Source organism: Canis lupus, chromosome 21 (assembly GCF_048164855.1).
Source record: "Canis lupus baileyi chromosome 21, mCanLup2.hap1, whole genome shotgun sequence".
NCBI classification, from domain to species: domain Eukaryota; kingdom Metazoa; phylum Chordata; class Mammalia; order Carnivora; family Canidae; genus Canis; species Canis lupus.
The window spans coordinates 35,879,182-35,903,143 of NC_132858.1; the positions used below are offsets into that span (position 1 = coordinate 35,879,182).

The window sequence follows — 23,962 nt, forward strand, 5'->3', positions numbered from 1 at the left end:
TTGGATGATGGATTCCTGTGTCATTCATTCTATGCCAGTCTTTAAAGACTGTTATTTTCTACTGCTTTGTATTATATTACTATAAACATATGCTATCTCCTCTTGAAGACTATAGGTTACGAGGCGACATGATTTATTTTTTTTAAATTTTTATGGTATTTGCAATAGCAGTTGGTTTAGTGATGTCCAACTAAGACTCAGGAAGCACATGTTTTAAAAAAGTTTAAGGTGCCATAAAGGATGTTGTCCACTTTTCTGTGCCTACAGGAATGATTACTATGATTACTTTTTGTTTTCCATTTTCAAGCTTCCTGACAGTTTTTGCCTCACAATAGTTTTCAATTTATGTGAAGGAACAGTTGTGATGTGGAAATCTCTCATGGACGGGAAGTAAAGAGTAGAGTAGTACTTCTGTGCTTTGTGAACAGTGAAGTAGGAGAGGTTGGACAGGCAGGGTTCAGGAGCTGCTACTGGAGACTCAAGAACAATTTCTCACTGATCTGTTGTTGAGTTTCTGATTTCATTTGGTGAGCTCTGCTCCTTAAGCAGGTAAGGAGTGAAATTCTTTGACAAAAAGAAGGATGTTTATATAAAACAGAGATTGAGAGTGATATTTTCATGATGGCTATATTGCATAATTATATATATTGACAATTATTACAGCGATGTGCTCAATTAGCACTCTGCATTCATTTCCTTAAAAAGACTTGGTCCATTGACAGTCAGGTAGAGTTCACAGGGTGGTGCCTGTTAATGTAGAAAGATGGTATGGTGAGTTGGAAAGGACAGGGTCTCTAGGGACAGAAAGACCTAGTTTTGGTTTTCTCACATTGGTCATTTTTCATATATCACTTGGAAAAAGAGGTCTGACTTTCCTGGAGGCTATTACTATTATTCCCTGAAAATAAGAAAATAATAGCAGCCACTATATGATGAGCAAAATAATGTGCCTGTAACTGTCTAACTACTTTAATTTCTTAACTTATCCTAATAAACCCATTAGATATGATTTCATCACAGATTAACATACTTAGGCTCCAAAGAATTAAGTAATTTTGCTAGATGACACAAGATGTGGCAAGGAGGGTATATACCCTGATGCCCTGACCACACACCAAAAAAAATTGGGGAGAAAAATTGGGGAGAAAGCTTTTCTGCACAGATGTTGCAGCTGTTTCCATCTCATGCATTTTTTAAAAAAGATTTTACTTATTTGAGAGAGAGCTAGAGAGAGGAAGAGAGAGCACAAGTAGGGGGAGAGGAGAGGGAGAAGCAGGCTCCCCACTAAGCAGGGAGCCCAAAGTGGGACTCCATCCCAGGGCCCAAGGGATCATGACCTGAGCCCAAGGCGGATGCTTAACCCAGGTGCCCCTTGTTTCATGCATTTTTAAGACTCTCCTTAAATTCTTTGTGGAAAGAAGAGAATTGAGCCAAAGTATAAATTATTTCTAATCTTCATGCAAATCTTTGTGAAGAAAAACAGTTTCATTTTTTGGAAGATCTTGAGTTCTTTATGAGATGATTTTCTAAAAAGGCTTGTCAAAAATTCACATATAAATGTGTAGACTCTAAACCATTCTACTAGTCACACAGTTTTATTAATTCTATCCCAAACAGTATAATATTTAAAATAAATTTGAGACTTAAGGCCAGAAACAATTTTAAAAACTTGAAGATAATAGAATATGACTACAACATAGAGAATAACAGGGGTGGCCATTCTTTTGTTTTTAAGATCTATATCTATCTATTTATTTGAGAGAGACAGAAAGAGAGAACGAGAGTATGAATAGGAGGAAAGGCAGAGGGAGAGGGACAAGCAGACTCCCTACTGAATGGGGAGCCCAGTGTGGGGCTCAATCCCAGGATCTGAGACCATAACTCAAGCTGAAGGCAGACACTTAACCAATGAACCAGCCAGGTGCCCCTGGGAGGGCTTTCTTTAGGTAAAGTGAGGACAGATATCCCTCAGACTAGGTGCCAGTTAAGATCTGAATCATAAAAATGAGGCAACCATAGGAAGATCTTGGTCAATCTCTTTGGCAATCACCCTGGTACTACAATAAGTTTGATGTGTTCAACGGAGAGATCTGAGAAGACTCTTTGAATAAGTATTTCTGGAAGGAACTATTTTTATTCCCATGGATTTTTATTTTTAATAAGCAATTTACATATTTCTCTTCCATATATTAAAACTTGAAAAACACTGCTATCCCCAGAGAAAAGTGAAGGAGACCCTATCCTCCTTTGAGTGTGTTCTCATCCTCCAGGAAGGGCTAGGAACCATGGACTGTGAGTCATATAGACTTACATCCAAAACTAGGGAAGTTACCCAAGATTCATCCACATTTTTTTCATATATTAATGCAGAAAACAGTAGGACCTAGTTAGTAGGATGCTGTGAAGATTAAATAAGACAGTGCAAACTTTTTTTAGTAAGTTGATAGGTCCTTCATGTCTTCTCAATATGTGGAAGGTAGCATGAGTGGTAATTCAAGAGTGACAGACTGGAAAAAGATGAAGAAAAGTTGTATTGTTAAAAAAATCATTTGTTTTTTGTGATGGAATTTGAGAATTATTTTTGCTAGAACTTGGAAACATCTTTTTTATTGGTACACAAATTATACTTCAATATAAATTGGATATTAATTCACAGACTTTAGCTAAATTAGCTCAGAAGACAATTGCAGAGTAATGGCCTAAAGCTAAGACAGTGCCCAAATATCCTGTTTAAAAATTGAAACTTTCATCTTGGCACAGAGATCAACAATTAACAAGTGATAGATAGCTACTGTGCTTGAGGTGTTTCACAAATTTTCTCTTTCTGTTATATTTGTCCCACTAGGTAGGTATTACTTTCATCATTCAGGTGGGAGCACTTAGGCACCGATAATTTAAATAACTTGCCTAAAGCCACATAGCTGGTCAGATGCAGTGCCAAGATTTGAGCATAGATATCTCTGCCTTCGAACATCAGACTTACTCCAGAAATGCATTAGGTGAAACACACACACACACAAAAAAAACAAAAGAATTTCATTTCAGTTATCTCTAGGTGTTAGGCTAATATGATTTTTGGAATTGAATTGTACTAACTCAAATTAATTTTCCACTTGGATGTTAAAAGACAATCTTGGTTATTCTTACATTACTTATTTATGAGTAATAAAATTTGCAAAGTTCTAAAATTATGGAGGCACAGCTTTGTGTGTCTCTTTGATGAAGAAGAACCAAAGGCAAATGCCTAACTAGAAACCTGTTTATCTACTCTTCTGGTTTTAGGGCATAAAGTGCCTTGCTTGACTTAATCTTGCTAAGTCACTCGAACTGTGTAATGTGAAATCCCTCAAATAGCACCATCCCAACTATCTACACCTGTCACTTTGCCTAGTAAAATATGTTTTGCTTTTTGAAATTCAGGAGAAAAACGGGCTATAAATCAGGGGAATGAAACTTCACTCCACGTTAAAAAGACAACCGTGAGCTGTTAATACTTGGGTCAAACTTTTGGTTTCCCATAGCTTGTCAGTTCCTCTTTTAAGTGTGCCTTATTTCCACAAAAAGATTGTACTTGTCCCCTGAAAATTAAAGAGACAGTCTTGGCTAATGCTTACCTCATGGAGGCAATGGCATTTTATAAAATAAATACACTCGGGGTCCGTATTGTGCTATTCTCCTTGAAGTGCCTCCAGGAAGGATAAATATATTGTTTCCAGAGCAAAAGTGGAAAAGTGCAACGCTGATCTTCTCTTTTGAAAGACTGAATGATGCCTCACCCACCCCATCTCCAAATACCATCATGTGAAGTTTGGAATCAGATGGTTTCCCAGTGGAGGATGAAGAAAAGAGAAATGTGCTGCGTATACATTGTATGTGCGTACATACTGTACGTATGATGAGTCTGAGGCTTTTCAAAGCTGCAGGAAACGTAGTCAGGTCCTTTGTGTTTCTCTTGAAAAGAATCAAAGGGGAGCTGTGTTGCTATGTAGAGGCACACGCCCAAGGACCCCTCCCAAGACTCTTCTCTAGCGGCCAAGCACTGAGAGCCACTGACCTTGTATTTTCCACAATGTCCAGAGAGATAGAAGAAGAAAGGAGGAGAGGAGGCTTCTGCACTGACAGGAGACTGAGTTTCAAGTGAAATGAACGTGTCTCCACTGTCCTCCACATTTCTCCAACTTGTTTCTCTGTTTTGAAGCCAAGTGCAGTAACTTGGCTAAACAGTGAGTCACATTGAATTCAATAATGTTTAGTTAAAATAGCTGTCTCTTTAGGAAAACATCTCTGTATTTCTTTGTTCATGAAGCCCAGGTCTTTAGATTTGAGAGTTTATTGTATACAGTTTATGATACTTTTCTGTGTGTAAATGAAATGGGTTTAAGAATGCATCAAGTGAGAGCAGAGTTTAAGAATTTTGACTGGTGGGGGAGCTGGGTTATTAAAGTCCAAATAGTTTGTCTTTGTCTTACTAAAAGTTGTGGGTGGGTGGTCCATCCTGAAAGGATCTAGAGACCAAAAAATTTTGGCAATATATAGCAGTTTTCTGGTTAGTGATAACTGGTATTTCTTTCTTTGTGTGGTTCAGCATTTCGTTAGGTGCCGTGCAACCAGATCCTGCATGAGAGGTTATTTAAAACATAGAGGTCTGTAGACAAAGTCTGCGCTGCCTGACTTGATTAAAGAGTAATTATAATTTTTTAAACTGACAGAAGGTTAAATTGAGCCATCAGTATTATCAGACTCTTATTTTTAACTGAGCACGTCATAAAGAAGAATGTTAACAAGTTGAAGATTTTCCAAGACGTTTGTCCATGCGTATTTATTTCTATGCAGACATCTTGTAGTTTAGTTACGCAAATATTTTTATCCTGCTTTACTCACTCAATATTGTATCATAAAATAATCTTGCTCTTATGAACTCTTTAGTAGCAGAATTTATCTTTTTAACATACTTTTTTTTTTTTTTTTTTTTTAACAAACGTGTAAGTGATCATGTCCTGCACTTTCTCAGAATTTTTTTCCGCTGGCACCTTTGGCAACTTTGGAAAACTCCAACCACTTTGGTTTGAGACACAAGGAGTTTGCATTGTTGCCTGTTGCTTGTGTGATATCCAAGAAGTTTGTGTTTTTGCATATTGGTTGACTCCTTACTTCTGCTTGACAAAGCCTACCCAAATCCTCCTCTTTATCAGTTCCAGAAACTTCTCATCATCATGGAATCTCCCATCTCAGGCTTTCTAGTTAAGTTCTTTCCACTCTCTGGAAACTGTTTGTCAACTCATATTTATTCCTCAGGTCACACCTTATATGACATTTACCCACAGAGGCTTTTTCTGACTCTTGATGTAAAGCAGCTGCTCTTGCCTTAAACACTTATCCTGTCTTTTACCATACTTTGTTGGTGTTTGGTAAATGTTGGCATTTACACTGTGATTATTGGTTTAATAGGTAAAGTGGCTCAACTAATACTTTTTAAATGAAGAAATAAGGTCAAGCATTTCCTTCTGTTTAAGACTTTCTTATTTCCAGGAAGCCTTAACCTTCTGTCAGTTCTCTCTTATTTCCTGAGTTATCTTTTTTTTTTCTTTCTAAAGATTTCTTTATTTATTTTAGAGAGAGAAAGAGAGAGCACAAGCAGAAGGGTCAGGGAGAGGAGAGATAGAATCTCAAGCAGACTCTGTGCTGAGCCCACAGGTGGCTCCACCTCATGACCATGAGATCATAAGCTGAGCCAAAACCAAGAGACCCATGCTTAACTGACTGAGTCACCCAGGTGCCCCGAGGCATCTGCTTGTACTATAGTTGCTTGTGTCCCCCTCCAGTCTTCACTATCTACTTTGAGGAGAGAGACCAAGAATTTTTATCTTTCCACCTAGCCCTGGCTTATATACTATCTATTGGGTGACTAAATAAATACATACCACAAAGAATAATTTAATTTTGTGTAGAACCTACTATATTATAAAAAGGTAAGGTTTGTGTCATAGAGTGCTGTGGCATGAAGGTCACAGAACCTTATGGGGGTGGTGATGTGACAAGGGACCTCACCCAACACATGGAATCTCCTCCTACTCTTGCTATAATCAAAGGTGTTGACTGGAAGTTTCCACTAGAAGGCTACAAGATAGCCAAAGGAAGTTTTGTTTCAAAGTGTGGAAAACCAATAAACAGTTCAAATTCTGTGATAGGCAAGTGTAAATGCTACTGTAAGAATCGTTCCATATGATGGATCCAGTGTGGTCACTTTGGGGTCATCGTGGAGGAGTGGGGTCCATTGTATTTATTCTGTGTGCTCTGGGGTTTTGCTGGTATAATATTCCATGTCAGCTCTTCCCCCCTGTCCATTGTACACGTGTTGGTTTGAGGTATTGTCTTCTTGTCTTTACGTTTCTATGTCTGACCACCAAAAGACTTTTAGTGCTAATATTTTAAAATAGTTCCTCTTACTCTTATTTTCTGTGAATAATGTTACTCATTGTTTTCATATTGAATAGTCTTCTTTTAAAACTAAATAGCCTGAAAAATGTTTTCCATATCTTCAAATCTCTACATAAATAATTATAATGAAAGCACAATATTATATTTGGTAGAGATATATTAAAGTACACCATTCTCCAATTGTTATTACATTCTCCATAGTTGTTTTTTGTTTTGTTTTGTTTTGTTTTGTTTTTGGCTTTCTGTTGTTATGTTTCTGCTTTCATTTTGCTAACTACCTTGGATCTACTCAATGCTTTTTTTTTTTCCCCAATGCTTTTGAACACCTTGCTCCAAGGCAGCTTTTCCATAAGTGTCAAGAGTTTTAGAAAGAAGGTGTCAGATGAAGTGTTTCCTCCTCCCCAAGTTTATCTCCTTTGTTTGTGTCTCAAGTGGACACTCCGAAACTGAGGCCTTCCTGACGATAGGAACACCAATGATAATGATGGCTCAGCTCATCCATGCTGTCCTCCACAGCTTAACAAGGGATTCAGATTAGGTTCTACTTTCTAGAAGTTACTTCCTTCCAGTTCAGAGACTCTCAAGACATCTTAGCTATTTCCCAATTGTATATTCTTCATACCCTGAGATACAATTTAGCCACTTCCCATACAAGGAGCCAGAGATAGACACCTAACATTCTAGAAGTGTGCTTTCATGTCTCTCAAGTGAGGTTAGAGGAAGAGAAGTCAGAATTTGTAATTCTCCAATTGATTGAACTACACAACACAGATAGATTGTGCTTTAGGTAGGGAACAGAATGCCTTAGGTTTTGATTTAGCTTCATTTTTCCAGAAAAGATACAGTTGTATTTCTTTGGTCATATTTCTAAGCCAGATTTTTAAACATAACCTTTCTTCCTGTCAGATTTATAGTAATGTGAAAGATTACATTAGTTTTACAGATATTCTACAATAGTAGATACTTCTTATAAACAGTGGTAAAGGGATTATTTTCACGGACCCTTTTCTTAAAAAAGAAAATATTTATTTATTTATTTGACAGAGAGAGAGCATAAGCAAGGGAAGGGAGGAACAGAGGGAGAGGGAGAAGTAGGCTCTCCAGTGAGCAGAAAGCCTGACCCTCAACCCTTGATTCTCCACTATCTCAGGCTCCATCCCAGGACACTGGGATCATGACCTGAGCCAAAGGCCATTTACACGGCTCAGGTCATTTACACAGCTGAGCCACCTAGGCTCTCCCTGATGGACACTTTATTGCTGCAAGAGAACATCAGAGATCAGTCTCGTTTATAAATAATCTCTCATTCTTCTTTGTCTTTAGTAAATATTAGGCCTAAGGTTGAGGAGGTTAGAAGGGAGTGATTGAGGGAAGGGGAAGCAAATCAAGCCCTGTGTCAACAAATGATGAGACTAGAACTTTAGTTTCAGTTGGCTAATTCCAAAATGACCCTCCTCTCTTCCCCCCATACACCTTACCTTTTAGTAGGAATAAATTATAATCATGTAAGCCTGAATTTTTGAAATTTAATAGCATTTTTTCTTATTTTATTGGCTCATGCTCATAGTTTGTTTTTGTTTTTAGAGAGAGGGCACAAGTTGGGGGAGAAGTAGAGAGAAAGGGAGAGAGAATTTTTTGTTTGTTTGTTTTTTTGAGAGAGACTGCATAAGCAGGGGAGGGGAGGGTGGAAGCACAGAGGGAAAGAAAGAGAGAGAATCTCAAGCAGGCTCCATGGAGCCTGATGCAGAGTTCAGTCTTGCGATCCTGAGATCATGACCTGAGGTGAAATCAAGAGTCAGGAACTAAACTGACTGAGCTACCCCGGCACCCTTCATGCTCATAATTTTTAATTCACCAAGATTAAAAGATCCTAGGACTCAATGTAGCAGAAAAAGTGTAGAATTGAATGGACAAAGAACTTTGTCTTGTATTCAGAGGCAGTTTCATCTGTAAAACTGTAAAGGAGACAGAGAGGGTCTTAGCAAGTCATAGGGCTTAGTCCCTCACCCTCTACTCCGTGGTATTTTAGAACATTTCAAGTAATCTTCCAGGCAGGCTTTAAGAGAAAACCACAAAGAGAAGTTGAGCAAATATCGACAGACCTAGGACCTGACCTCATCTAGAGGATCAAGGAAGCCTTTATGAGGCATCCAATTTAACTTCCGTCGAAATTGCTACTTGAGTTATGAGTAGGGGTTAGAAAACAGCAAGAGGAATCTTGTCAGAAGGAGGAAGAGCACATGCAAAGGCCCTGAGGCAGAAAGGAGGAAGGGGTGTTTAGAAGTGTGAAAAGAAAAGAAAACCAGAAGGGTGATAACACAGAGAAAATAGGTAAGAAGTGATGATTGAGATTTTTTAGTGAAGTAATCTCCAACCAGATCAAGTAAGGACATGAAGAATATTAGATGTTGTTCTAAAAGTAATGGAAAGCCATGCCAAACAAGAAAGGGGGCTTAAAAGTGAAGTGACCGTGTAATTTAACATCCAAATCTTGACTCCTTTCAGAGTGTGAAAGAGGCACTATTGATAATTTTGCTGGGAAAACAGCCACAAGCTGGACGATCTGGGGCAAACTAGAATGAGAGCCGTCCTTCTTCAAGGCTTCTGTGTATTGGCTAATTTTCCCTCTGACACAACTCCTGGGAGATATTCTGTATTCACTGTTACCCTTCCCAGGCCAGGCTCACTGAAAAGAACTGTTTCCCTTAGTCCTTCTTTCATCCATTTGGCATTTTGCTTCCACTTAGCTAATCATACCCACCCACCAAAAACCACAGAAAAGGAGAACTTTTTACCTTTATGTGAGGTTATGTTTGACTCTATCATCTCACTTTCACAGTAGACTTTCTCAGACTTGGCTATGATGGTTTAGTAAGAACAGCATCCCTGATAATTTTTTTATTGTTCTCAAGTTGTTTGGAGTGTAGACACCCCTCCCCCGACCCCCTGCCACACTCTACAACTAGCAAGGAAAATTGAAGAGCAGAGGCATTTCTTATATTACATTTGATAACTGCACAGACTCATGTGCAGGGCGAACATGCTAGAAGCCCAACATGTAGTGTTAAATAAAGTCTGATTTGAAAAACAAGAGGGTATTTAGTTAAATTCATGGATTAAGGTACTCACCTTGCCTTGAGTCCTGGCTCTAGACTCTTCTACTCATTACTTTGTGACCTTGGTTAGATTGCTCAAATTTTCTGAAGTTTAGTTTCATTATGTGTGGAAAGGAAAAATATTAAGGCCTAACACAAAGGCTTTGAATGCCAATTAAATGAAATGAGTTTATAAAGCACCTAGAACCATTACTCCTACTGGTAAGCCCACAGGTGGTGGCTATTTGGAGCTATTATTTTTTAGCAAATGTGGTTTCAACAAGATGCCTTCTAGCCTCTCTTCGCTGTAGGAATTAGGAGCCATCTGTTCATTCTGGTTTCACTGCTCTGGTCTTTAACTGCCTGTTTGTCTTTTTTTTTTTTTTTTTTTTTTTTTTTTTAAGATTTTATTTATTTATTCGTGATAGTCACACAGAGAGAGACAGAGAGGCAGAGACACAGGCAGAGGGAGAAGCAGGCTCCATGCACCGGGAGCCCGACGTGGGATTCGATCCCGGGTCTCCAGAATCACGCCCCGGGCCAAAGGCAGGCGCCAAACCGCTGCGCCACCCGGGGATCCCTAACTGCCTGTTTGTCTTAAAGGGACTGGTGAAGTTCAGTTTTTTTGTTTTGTTTTGTTTTTTGTTTGTTTGTTTTTTAAGATTTTATTTATTTATTCAAAAGAGACACACAGAAAGGCAGAGAGAGAAGCTGGCTTCCTGCAGGAAGCCCGATGCGGGACTTGATCCCAGGATCCCAACCTGAGCCAAAGGCCGACCCTCAACCACTGAGTCACCCAGGCGTTCAGTTTCTAACCCAGTTTCAAAATAGTGAGCCTCAGGGAGAGGATGGGTCATTTAAGCCCACTCTACTTAAAATTCTTCTGAGATAAGACATTCTGGAGAGGAAATTATCCTGTCAGTAGCAATGTCTCTGAAGTAAAAGATGTCCTAAGGATTTACTTTGAAATCTGTAGATGTGCATTTTGCCCCGGGGGAGAGCTAACATTTATGGTGAGAGGTCAAGGTGGGCGAGCCAAACAGAATAACACAACGTAAGATAAGATTTGGAATTGTCGTAAGGGCATGAGATCTTCATATTTGTGTCCTCTTATTTGAGCAGTGTCTAGGCGGCTGCAATAGGGGCTCAATATGTATGTATCGAAAACAGAACTATTAACACATCATGAACTTTATTTTTTTAATAATAAATTTATTTTTTATTGGTGTTCAATTTGCCAACATACAGAATAACACCCAGTGCTCATCCTGTCAAGTGCCCCCCTCAGCATGAACTTTAAATATAATTAATAAGTGACCATAGCTTAGGCTTCTAATAGAGAGACCCTGGGAATTGATTTTCAGTCAAGTGATCTTCTACTTGGTAATTTATAAAGGGCCAAAGATAATGTAGTATTCTGGGTGAGTGAGTTCCCCTACTTAATAGCTTAACAGATATATATTGCTCATGAAAGGGAGACTCTCCACACCCCTCCCCCGAGATCACATTTCTGAGCACATGAATGAATTTTTATTGATTTAGTCACCAGAGATATGTTGAGATATCCGACTAGTTAAACAGAACAAATGTTAGTTCTTATGTGGCTAAAGATAGTGTTATTTATAGATAGAATATATTACTGTATATTACATTATATTACAAGATATTGCCACAGCAATATCTTGACTATAGTCAGGTGAACCCAGAAGTTTATAGTGCTAAGGTTTATATTTTGGGGGAATGTGTTGTTCTCCCAACCTTGGTTAAAATCTCAAGGCTCATAGTAGTTTCTATTACAAAGGAAAATCCGTGTCAATACATGAATTTCAGGTAAGCATCTTGTGCTGCAAATTTTCCCTCAGGGAGGATTGGCATGGAAGGCATTACAGTAATTTTCCATCATAGAACTCTACAATAATGCGGATTTCAGGGCAGAAGCATGCAGTACTCTTCTTCTTCTTCTTCTTCTTCTTCTTTTTTTTTTAAATACTGTTTCCCAGGAGATTTTCCCAGGGACTTAGACCTGCACTGCCTTTTGTGGGGCACTGCATTTTTAACACTACATACTCTCAGCCAAAGTTCCTTCTCAATCAGTTGAGCATGTTCTGAGAAACAACACAACTCGTTGTATGTCCAACCCTATAAAAATGATGACACATTGTTAAGATTTAAAGAAATAAAGGGCAGTGCTATTCTCTGACTTGCTGATGAAAGACCAGTAACTGTGACTTCCTTCTCTCACCACACAAGTCATTCAATCAGTCATTTTCTCTCCGTGTGACCAAATCATCGAATCATTCATTTGACTTAACATTGGCTCTACATTAAACCAAAATGATGGATTGTTCAGTCAATCTTTTTATGGATAAAAATCCTCAATGCTTTTTATTCTAAATGCTCTAAATGCTCTTTCTTCCAAAAAAAAAAAAAAAAAAAGAAAAGAAAAGTTTATTTTTTATTTTTATTTTTTTTTCCCAAGCTCCAGAGTTCAATTATTGCTCACTAACAGCAATTTAAATAGCATTTAAACAAAATAACCTTGGCTTCTAGGTTTCTAACAGGGCACTTCCTAAGTAAATCTTCCTTGGTTAACAGCTGTCAACTGTCAATGGGAGGCAGGTAATTAAATTTGAAGATAGCTTTATGGCTCAGAAAAATAGATAAAATCCTTGGACCAGAAAGGTCTCTAGTTAATGCAGTTATCGCCCCCTCTGGTATTTGAACTAATGCAAGAAATTGATTATTCTCTAATGAAACAGATAAAGAGGAAAACTGCCATTATTTGCTAATTGCAAGTAAAATTCAGTTGAGGCTGTTTTCCCAGCTGAGATCCCACTCTTGTTTTTATTTCAGTAGATATTTGGAAGAAAATGGAAAAAGAAAAAAGGCTATCTGGAAAAATACTGGAATGAAACAAACCATGATAGGATGAGAAGGTGGCAGGTAGGGGCTGTGAATACTTAGATGTGGCAATTAGGAGGGGTTTCAGCAGCAGGAAATGCAAAGATCAAGTATCTAAAAAAAAGTGTGGATTTTTTTTTATCATATATAACAGTAATCCAGTGATCGAGCAGTTCCACCATTACTTTAGAGCTTATCATTTCTTTAGGCAGTTTTTTTTTTTCCCCTAGATTTTTGCTTGCCATTCTCAGCAATCTTCTTGGTAAGCTACAAGTGCTGCACATATCATATCCTTACATACCAATATCCAGAGGCAGAAAAAGAAATCACCCCCTTTTTTGTGGTAGTCTTTAAGATGGAAGAAACCTCTTCCAATACCCTTGCAAAGGCTTCCCTTTAGATCTCACTGACCAGAACTCATCACATGTCACATTTTAACCACTCACTAGCTAGGGGTGGGTGGGACAACTATGGTAGGTATGGACCAGTTCTGCCTACAGGGAACAAAATGACAATTCTTTTATTAATTTAAATTTTTGTTTAAGATTTTGTTTACTTATTCATGAGAGACACACAGAGAGAGGCAGAGACACAGGCAGAGGGAGAAGCAGGATCCCCACAAGAAGCCTGATGTGAGACCCGATCCCAGGACCCCAGGATTACAACTTGAGCTGAAGGCAGCTGCTCAACCACTGAGCCACCCAGGTGCCCTGGAAAATTCTCTTTTAGATGGAAGGTCAACAATGTCTCTTGCTGAAAGGAGCACACGCTGGTCCTCTAGTGTGTGCTGGTGCAACATCCTTTGAGCTCTGTGTTGGCATCACCGATCTATACATGAGGAAATCAACACTGGGCAAACTGTGGTAGCTTTCTTAAAATAATATATGTAGTAAGTGATGAAGCTGGAATTTCAATTCAGGACTGTCTGACTCCGACTCTGTACTCCCACCACATCCCACTGTTGCCTATGCATCCCGATTCACTTTCAGTCTCAATCACGGAGCTGCTCTTTTAGGATAAAACAATCAGTGCATCTCTGTGCTTGCTTTTCACTTTAGAATTACTCTCCTTAGGGCTTCCTCAGAGCTGTCGACTCTTAAAGACTCACATAACCCATGAGAGGAATTGGAAAAACTCGACCTGCAGATTTGATATTTTCAGTGGCAAATTCATATTCTAATTTTACATGTTTGGGGGACATATCTGCTTTGATTAGAATTTAATCTGTCAACACTCACATAATCTCTCTACCAAAGAAATTCCCCTTTCAAATCCCTCAAAACTAGTCAAGGCATGTTCTTTCTCTTGTTCTTAGTTTTCAGCTTCCTTTTACCCCAGCTCAACTTCATCTAAAATCAGTTCCAAATCCTTTATTTTAAGCATTCTGCAGATCAACTCTTCCTTTCTATTTTTTTAGTGTATCAGGTCTTTATCAGCATCACATCTGGAATATTCTCATCTCTTAGTTTTCCAGCCTCACATACTTTAAAATGATCTGCCACACAAATTATTTTCCTTTAAAACTACTTATTTTATTATTTTACTGTCCTCTTCAAATAATTTGAGTTCATTCTACATGTGAAAAAATGAAGTATTAAATATAGTAATAAATTAAAATCAGGGAATCTGATTTTTCCCTCCATGTGTAAGGAATTGTTCTTATCTTGATGGCTGAAGCTCGACGTCTTTTCCAAGTCATAGCAATGTAACCCCAGTAACTACAGGATAGACACTCTTTTAAGCACTCGGTGTATATCAACAATTTAAACCTCACAACACCCCCTATGAGGTAGGCACCGTTATTCTTATTCTGACTTTACACATGAGGCCACTGGAGTGCAGAGGGATAAAGGCACCTGCCAAGAATACATAGAAATGAAATGGCAAAGCTCGAATTCACACCCCAGTGGTTGGGGCCCCGGAGGCCACAAACTCAGTCACATTTTACTTTTCTAGTTTATGTATTTCACTGGAGAGTTATGAAGAGGTATGTGTTGAACTTTTATTCTTCACCCCCAAGCTGTACCTTTCTCCTGATGTTTTTATAGAAAAACTATACAACCCTGAGTCTCCTCCATCTGATGAAAAGTAAGCTTTATATAACACCTTGAATTTTAGGCAAAATCAAAGCAGCCTTTGTCTTTGCAACCTTTGATTGGCATTTACGGGATTCTATATTCTTTCTCATGTTCTGAGCTCTTGGGTCTTTTTTTTTCCTCCCCTATTTCAGCAATAACCTCTGAAGTCTGGCAGGGGCTCGCTTTTTTTCCTGAATGACATCCCTTTCCTCTGTCTTGCTCAGCCAGTGACACCACTGCTGCCAACGTCATCACCTGTCTGTGATGCCTACTGAGGCTCAGTAACCTCTAACTAGGTTCACGTACCACACAGCACTCTGCATCCCAAGTCTCCGATTTCCAGATCTGTCATATATTCTCTTGTTTAAATCCTCTTTCAATGTCTTTTGTTCCTGTCTTCTCTCATAACTTGCTTCTTGACTCTTCTGAAGTATTTTTTATTACTTTTTAATGGTTTCTTCCACATAAAAAGAATCCTACACTTTACTGTCATGTTATGTCATAACATACTGTTATGTTTTATGATCATGCGTTAGTAATTTTAGGAATCTAGTTCCTTAAATTAAAAGAAAATGAAAAAAGAAAATGTGTATCTAGTAATTCAAATTTGATAATACTATACTAACAGTAATAATTATTAAAATTTATTAAATGCTTTTTCTGTCTTCATTTCAAATATTCACATGTAGTAATTCAATTGATTTCCATGGAACTCTGAGTAGAGGTGATATCGTTGCTTTTTTGCACGTGAGAAAATTAAAGCCCAAGGAGGTTAAGTAACTTGTTCAATGTCACAGGAAGTTTGGTGCCACAGCCTGGCTTCATAATCACTTTGCTACTCCCATAACATTTTCAGTGTATTGACTAGATGTAGAACTGCTTACAGAATATAATGCCAAACATTCTGAACTGATATGCCTGGGAAATAGGTTAAATTTGTGACTTCTCTATCTTTCCACATGGCCCAAGAGCTCACAGAATGTAGTTCAAGGCTTTCTGTAAGAATTTTTATTATTTCAGATTTTGGGTTAAGTCACATCACAGCCTATGAGAATTTCTAGAAGTGCATTTGCAATTCAATGTCTAAAATTCAGAAATAATCCATCATTGAAACACAGTAAACTGTGAAAGCAAACTCCTTTGTAAAGTTGTCACTCTTTTAAGATCATAATCCCAAGAATAAAGAATTACTGAACCATTTGAATGGAAAGTTATAAATTGTATGAAGAAGCATTTTGACTAGAAAGAAAATTGAATCTGCTATACTGATTATTGATCTTTTAATTGTCATGGAGCATTCATTGTCTTCAAAGTTTAGCTGTACAGGCACATATTTTACACATAATATAATTCAAAAGACCATGATCATTGAGATACTGAAAATCTAAATATTCAGATCATCTGAATATTTGTGCTCTACTGTTAGATATATATATTGGTAGACTGTCATTTAAACAACATTGCCTTCTGCACGAGGTGTAACGGAGAGAGTAGATTTGTTTTCAAGTAATTTATAGAAAAAAAGATCAAATTAGTTAGAATTATGTTAAGGAGGTAAATATTTAAAGTAGGAAAATACCAATCCTAAAATGATGAATGTATTGATTACAACCATAAAACATTGAGAGAAGCTAAGAAGACATCACACTGTCATTGCTTTTGGGTTTTTTTGTCCAGTCTGCTCACTTACTGTATTTTTTTGGTTGATCTAGTTTCATTTTGAGGGGATGATAGCCAGTGATAAAACTGAGTTGAGATTCTTACAAAATGTGAATAATTTTGCAATAAGATAGTATTACAAACTTCAACATTGGATTTATTGATTTATTTGTCTTTTATTTCAACATAGAGACAATAAATAAAAATAACCACTAACATAATTCTGTTTTTAAATTAATGTATTATTGTAGGAGGAAAATTATATTTTAACTTTTTGGGTAAATATTTCTATAAAATAATTTTCATTAAGATAATAGAATCGTGAAACCAAGATACTCTATTGCCATTGTGCTGTTCACTATTTCAGAGCTCCGAGAAACCAAGACCTCTGAATACTTCAGCCTGTCCCACCACCCTTTGGACTACAGGATATTATTGATGGATGAAGATCAGGACCGGATATATGTGGGCAGCAAAGATCACATTCTTTCCTTGAATATTAACAATATAAGTCAAGAACCTTTGAGTGTAAGTTTGTCATTTCCATGAGGGCCATGTTGACTTTGTTAGATGCCTTTTTCTTTAAAAATTTCAAATACGATTAAAAAATTATATATTCCTCTAGAACTATAGAAAATGCTGCTGTATGTCAATAAATAACTGGAAGTTCATACTTATTTCATGTACTGAAAATATAATCAGTTCAATTCTCACTGTCTAGCTTCATAGATTTTAACATTTTAAAACCTGAAAGGAAATACTTCCTGTGTATGTATTTGCATACAAGTATGTGTGTGTATGTACAGGGAGAGGGAGAGACAGACAGAAAGAACCATACAGTATAGCCTGAAAAAATGAGCAGACGAAAGGAAGATCTATCTTGTCATCTGCATGTAATCCAAGAAGGCCTTAAAAGCAACACAGTTATTAAGTGCACTGGTTTGTGAACAAGTGTGACCTACATTTATCATTCTATTTCGCAAGAAGGAAATAAATTGATCTTCACTGTAGTAAAGAAATAAAAGTAAATTGATTATAAGTTCATTACAACAAGGAGACTTCTAAATTTATTATCTTAACAAGGGTCAGTGGGCTGACAATTAAAAAAAAAAATAATCGTCACCGTCAGACTTGACCTAAGGCTACAGTGACTTAGAACACTAGCTGAGTATTTCAGAGATGGGAATCTCTTGGATTCAATCCAAGTGATTTTAGTTGTTGAAGTACGTAGGGGCATGTTTTAAGTAAATCTACCAGTCTGGCTATGTAGTTTACCAGAAACAATATTAAACCAAATAGCAATATAAATGTAAATTCATTGTGGTGTAAGCAGTTGAGAAAAGTATACTATTAAAGGAGGGAAATATACATTTTAAAGTATACATTAATGACTTCATTTTAATATTATGTCATTGGGAAATAGGCACATATAATTGAAAGACTTCTATTAATGAAAAAATTGATGGGCGAAATAAAAACAATTATTACAATAAAGTAGTAAAATCTTTATGAATTTGAGTTCATAACCAAAAATGTCTTAACATATAAATACAGAAATGCCTTAAAGAAATGCATTAGCATCAAGTAAATGAAGAGGACTGAGCTGTCCTATGTATAAGTTGGATTATGCAACACTTATTTTCCTTTCTGAGCAGGTTTTCTGGCCAGCATCTACAATCAAAGTCGAAGAGTGCAAAATGGCTGGCAAAGATCCCACAGTGAGTGCCTAAGAAAACTCTAAAACTTAAATATTTGGTCTTTGAATCCATGTATCTTGAGTGCAGCCCAAGAGTAAGACAAAGGGTGTTGGAATTTTAAATCCTCTGCTGGACACATGGTAAAAAATGTAAATGCAAAGAAATTGGAACTCTTAAACACTGTAACTTAGGAATTCCTGACTGGGTAAAAATTTCTTGCCTTGCTTTCATTATTGCATTCTGACATTTTTCATGATGGATTTCAGTAATAACCCCTGTTCTAGTGGATCCAACCTGCGGAATTCTCAGCAGGCCACTGAAATAATGATAATGCAAGTGTCTGGAGAAGCTCCCAGATACCATGTGGGGTTTTCCAAAGAAAGATCTCGGCAAAAGGGTACTGGTGAGCCAGCACATTCCAGAGGCATAAATCACCAATGATTACCGGTATCTTTGTTAGTTAAAAATAGCCACAGAAAGAAAAAACAAGGCAGATATGAATATCAATAAGTGTTCAGTGGGCAACGTTTATACAAATTGTATATATTTAGGTAAAATTCCATACAATGAGTTAAGAAATAAATCTATATGGATTCCTGCAAACAGTTTGCTGAAACTTGAAATTATTCTCAAATATTATAAAACAAAGACATGAAACCGATCTTTAATGTATATATTATTTAATTTTATAATGAAGCATTTGTGTCATTTTACCTTCTTGTCTCAAACTGTGAAAAATGTCATAATGGGACCATATATCAGAGTTACCCATTCTTACACAAATAATTTGAGGAAGAAGTTTTATTATGCACTTACTCACTTTTTAAAAAAAGACTTTATTTATTTTATTCACGAGAGCTAGAGAGAGAGAGGCAGAGACATAGGCAGAGGGAGAAGCAGGCTCCCCATGGGGAGCCTGATGTGGGACTTGATCCCGGGACTCTAGGATCACGCCTTGGGCCAGAGGCAGATGCTTAACCACTGAGCAACCCAGGTGTCCCCATTTATTCACTTCTTTAGTCATTCATTCAGCCAGTATTGATTGAGGCCCTATTCTGTGTCTGGCATAGTGTTTACTGGTACAGAGGTAATGTACACCAAAATAGTTTGACTCTCCTCAACTTTATGATCCTGCTGGAGAATTCAACATTAATCAAATGAGCATGGAAATATGTGCTTATGCAGATATGAAGTTGAAATATGGTGGTTGGGCAGAAAAACTAGCCTTTGTACACACACACACACAATCATATCTGAGGTCATAAGAAATAACAGCTTTGACTTCACGTAAAAAATGTTGACTAAACACTCATTGTAAGTGTAGAGGTAAGAAATGCTGATTTCAGGGTCCAAGGCTATGCACTGAGCTTTGATAGTGAAAGTTTCAGAAATTCATCACGGAGGTTCAAGGAAAAGACTAATCTTTGTGGAAAGAGGAACTGTGGAATTTAAACTTTTGTTTTCATTGACTCTTAACTGTCCAGGTATGAGGTTCAGAAAAGGTCTGGTGCAACACAGGGCCGTGGAAGACTGGCGTGTACTATTTCTGGGTCCCCCGGAGGGTGTTGTTGAGAGTTCACCAGGAGTGACTCAGCTCTGGGTCTCATGTTTTCAGTCTTAAAATTCACCGTTTAAGAGAAATTTTAAAATGGGCAGAAGGAGCTTTCAGAGGCATATTTGCTCCCCACGTGATCTGCTGAGCCTTACAAAGTCTATAGGAAAAAAATCCAGAAAACTGTGTAAGAAACACTCAAAAGAATACAGTATGCTTGTCTTCTAAGGGACAAATAGTAGAAAGTATAATGTTGTAGGGAAGTCTTTTTTTTTTTTTTTTGTCCCATGAAGCTATTATTTCAGTAAGTGTGCATGAATTTAAATGTTTTCTTTCATTCTCTAATGTAGAGATTTGTCCCACTGATGGATATCCTATTATAGTTTTGCCTTTTGCCACAAGAATATCCTGTGGCTATAATTACTGGATTTTGTTGTCCTCTTTGTTCAAAAAGATTTTCATTTCCCATTCATAGGAACTGTCACAGGTAGAATATGTAGGATTTAGATACCATCATACATTCTCTTTCCAAAGACTGGTGTTGATTTTCAGAAGAATCTTAGCCACGTCATTTGATATCTTTCTCCCTTTGGCAAAAAACAACTGCACTCATTTGCTTTCTTATAATTAAGAGTCATTAGATGAAATCTTCAATACATGCTTACATTTTCCCATAGTTTTATCATGCTGTAATATCATCCATGGATACCTTTAAATTCTGCTATGCAGCCAATTAGTATACATAATAGAAGTAACTGCTGGAACATTCTGTTCTAGTACAACCAACAGTGTTGGATCCTGGGAAATAATCAAACTAACTCTTCCGAATACATGTTCTGTCTATACAGGAGAAGAGAATGTCTGACAAATATATTTGAAGAAGTACTTCCAATACTTCCAGAGAAGTGTCCCTTAATCAGGCTACAGGAAAAGACCAGCAGCAGAAAAAGGATCCAAAATAGACTTTAGAAACTCTACAGAACATCATATTTTTATTACATTCATTAATGAAACTAAACATTTAAGCATCTCTTTATTCTGTTAGAATAAATATCATCTAATACTTAATATTTTATTTAAAAACAGAGGAATTTTAATGTGTATAAATCAGTTAGCTATTGTGAAGGAACCAAAGATGAATAAGATGGAGTCTCTATCTTTAAGAGTTTTTACAATATACTAGAAATGATGAGACATATATGCAATGACTATCAAATAATAATGGCGGACATTTAATGGAATGGGCCAGGCACTGTTCTAGTCTTTCTTTTAATCCTCACAATAATCCAGTAAGATGGACATTATTGTCACCATTCACAGTTTTATGATAAAGAAACCAATCACTAAGAGAATGAGGAACTTACTAAAGCCACCTTGCTAGCAGAGGGGTGGGAGATCGCTGTCTGTTTTATGTAAAACATGCCTTCTCACTGGGAAGAATTTGGTAAATTCTAAGGATATACACAAAAGACAAACAACAACAACAACAACAACAAACACTGCAGCTGGGATATTTAGGAAAGGTTTGATAGATTTGTTGGCAACACTTTATGTCAATCTTTTTCTTTATTTCATTTCAGTGATACTGAAATTCAAGTAAGTTATACTCTTCCTTTTTCAGCCTTTGACACAAAGTACACGTGATTCCCTTCTTATTCAATTATCTTCCCATCTTTTAAGCCTGGCAGTCATCTACTCATCCTCTCAAGTTACAGTGCAGATGTCACTTCTCTGGAAAGTCATGTCTGCCCACCCAGGACTGAGCTAGCTATCCCTCTGTTTACACCTGAAACACTCTGGCACAATGTTGCACTGTGTAACTGTAACTCTCACCTTACTATTTGGAAATACAGTGTAGTGTCATTATTCTTTGTGCTCAGATCTGTATCTAGGCTCTTAATAAAGTTAAACAAGATCTGAAAAAATTCAAAGCAAGCATGGGAATCTGCTCCAAGTGATTGTCAGAAGTTGGGGTAGGACACGGTGGATGGTGAGTTTATTAATGCCTTCAAGTTAATATTTGTAGTAAATTCATTATGCACATATTTTAGAAGTTCATTTTGGTTAAATTAAAATATTTTGATTTTATATTATATTAATCATCTACTTCAGAAAAACATAAACTAGTGACAATTAAAGTCCATACTGCAGTAAGCAACTGAAAGAAAATATACAGCATGGACGCAAGCATCTCTTAGTTCTTTGGATTCTTAACATACCAAATTTTAATTAAGAAAGTTAGAAAAAAATAACACTTAGGTATTAGAAAATAATTCAATGTAAGCTAAAATTTGATTCCAGTAATCATATGTCATAATATCATAATAAACAAATGTTTATAAAGAAAATACATGATCACGGTGGGAATATAGCTAATTTTCTGCCTAGCTAAAGAGACTATAACCTGCCTCCCATTTCCCTCTCTACCCCTATGAATTCACATTACTACATGCTCAATTTATTCCTAAATGTTGATATTTTATTCATACTCTAAATAAATTGAGCTTAAACAGTAGCACATGCTGTCAAACATATCCAATGAGATAGGACATAATTAACGCACTAAGTAAATACTGTAAGAGATTGTTGGAAAATTAAGCAGGATTACATATATTTAGACATGTGCATTACATGCACACAATGTCAAACTTTATTTATTAATTGAGGAATATCAGTTTCCCTATTTATGTGACCAAAGGATCTCAAACTACTGGAAAATATATTTTCTTTAGAAATACATTTATCAAAATACCTTGAATTATTGCCCACACCGAAGAAGTGTAGGCCAAGAAGAAAAGAATAAGAGGGACTTTTTTCCCCATTGCTTAGTAGGGGACATGAAAAGTCAATATTTTTATAGCCTTATGCATCTGTGCTCCAGGATATATTTTCAAAAACACTTATGTTAAAATTATATAACAAGTACATGTTCAATACAGAAATCTTTGAAGACCTAGAAAAGCTTGTAAAAAGCAATAGAAAACAATCTCTTCTTAGCTCTTTGACCCTAGGGACTTACCTCTCTGTGCCTCAATATTCTTGTCTACATGATGGGTATTCTCATGGTACCTACCATATTGGGTTGTTATGAGGATTCATGAATTACTATTTGAAGAGAGCTTAGAACAGTACATAGCATATAGTATATGGTATCGTACTATTAAATCAATACAATAAATTCCACTGCCTAAATATAATCACTTAAGAATTGTGCATATATTTTTCCAGCACTGTATTGTCTGAGGGTTATAGGAATATAAATAAAATGGTATTATATTCTGCATACTATTAACAGCCTGATTTTTCATTTAGCTTTGTACCAGGAAGCAATTTTGAAAAAGAAGTAAACAATAAAACAAAAGTAAAAAAAAAAAAAAAAAAAAAAAGCATTCACGGGATTGCACTTTATTGAAGGTTCATTCTCCAAGCCTGTCATAGATGTCTGCTATGGTCAGGACCTGAACTAAGCTCTGTTCAGGACACGAGGTTTTTTCTGACACTTAAAATAAAAAGTACATATGGAAGCATCCAATATCTGACACTGTGGGTATTTATCATGTGCAGACACTATTTCAAGTGCCTTATTAGTATATTGCCCACAACAAATGTTATCATCACCATTTTACAGATTAAAAGATTGAAGCACAGAGAGGCTAAGTAAATGTTCCAAGTTCAAACAGCTACTGAAAGGTAAAAATAGAGATTGAACCTAGGTCAGTTGGCTTTGAGATTTGTACACTTAAATCCACTGTCTACTGCCCATCTGAAGACTATGGCATGATGACAGACCAACTCTAATTGCCTCTCTGGTTTCATCACATAGGAATTCACTATCCCCTCTAGGCACCACTTCCCAAGTAAATCCTGCTCTGTCATGCCTCCATAATTTTGTTCATGCTCTTTTTTTTTTTTTCTGTCAGAAAGCCCTGCTCTTTGCTTACTCTTTTGCTTGTCAAAGTATCTAGCTTATTCTTCAAGTTCCAGCTCAAATGACATCCCCTTTCAAGCCCTTACACCCAGGTCGTCGTTATTCATTCTCTCTTCTCTCTTCCTACAGCATATTTTTGAAAAATATAACTCTATATAGCATCAATAGAGCCTCATGTATTATGGCTTCCTTGCTTAAAAGGATAAATTGAACCTATTCATTTCAGTGTTGTTGGCACCAGATGCAGTGTTTACATAGAACGCTTTTAGTAAATATTTGCATTTGTAATATGGATAAAAACTATAGAAATGGAAGAGACCTAGAAAGTGATTTTCAGTAATTAACTGGTTTGTTTATTCTTTGTATTTTTCTCTGTGAGGAAGGTTGGAGGGGCACACTGGGCATCATCAGATAGTCTGGTATCGGTCTCATGGTTAATCCACCCCTTTCTTTCGAAAACCTGGATGGTGGAGGGTAGTCATGGTTCAAGACCCAGCTCAGTAACTTATTAAAGCTAAAACACTTCATTTAACCTCTTTGGGGCTCAATTTCCTCATCACTAAAATGGAACTAATACTTTAATTGGAACATTGCTTTGAAGATTAAAAATAATA

The 23,962-nt window shown here is 36.8% G+C and overlaps 1 protein-coding gene across 2 annotated transcripts in view; it reads left to right on the top strand.

Moving 5' to 3' along the window:
- The window catches only part of SEMA3C (semaphorin 3C), a 181,689-nt gene that overhangs the window by 70,382 nt on the left and 87,345 nt on the right, over window positions 1–23,962 (top strand). For both annotated transcript variants that reach the window (XM_072791375.1, XM_072791374.1), the window contains exons 3-4: window positions 16,539–16,699; window positions 17,827–17,889. In XM_072791375.1, coding sequence (XP_072647476.1) covers window positions 16,539–16,699; window positions 17,827–17,889 — 224 coding nt within the window. The remainder of the gene's footprint in view (window positions 1–16,538; window positions 16,700–17,826; window positions 17,890–23,962) is intronic.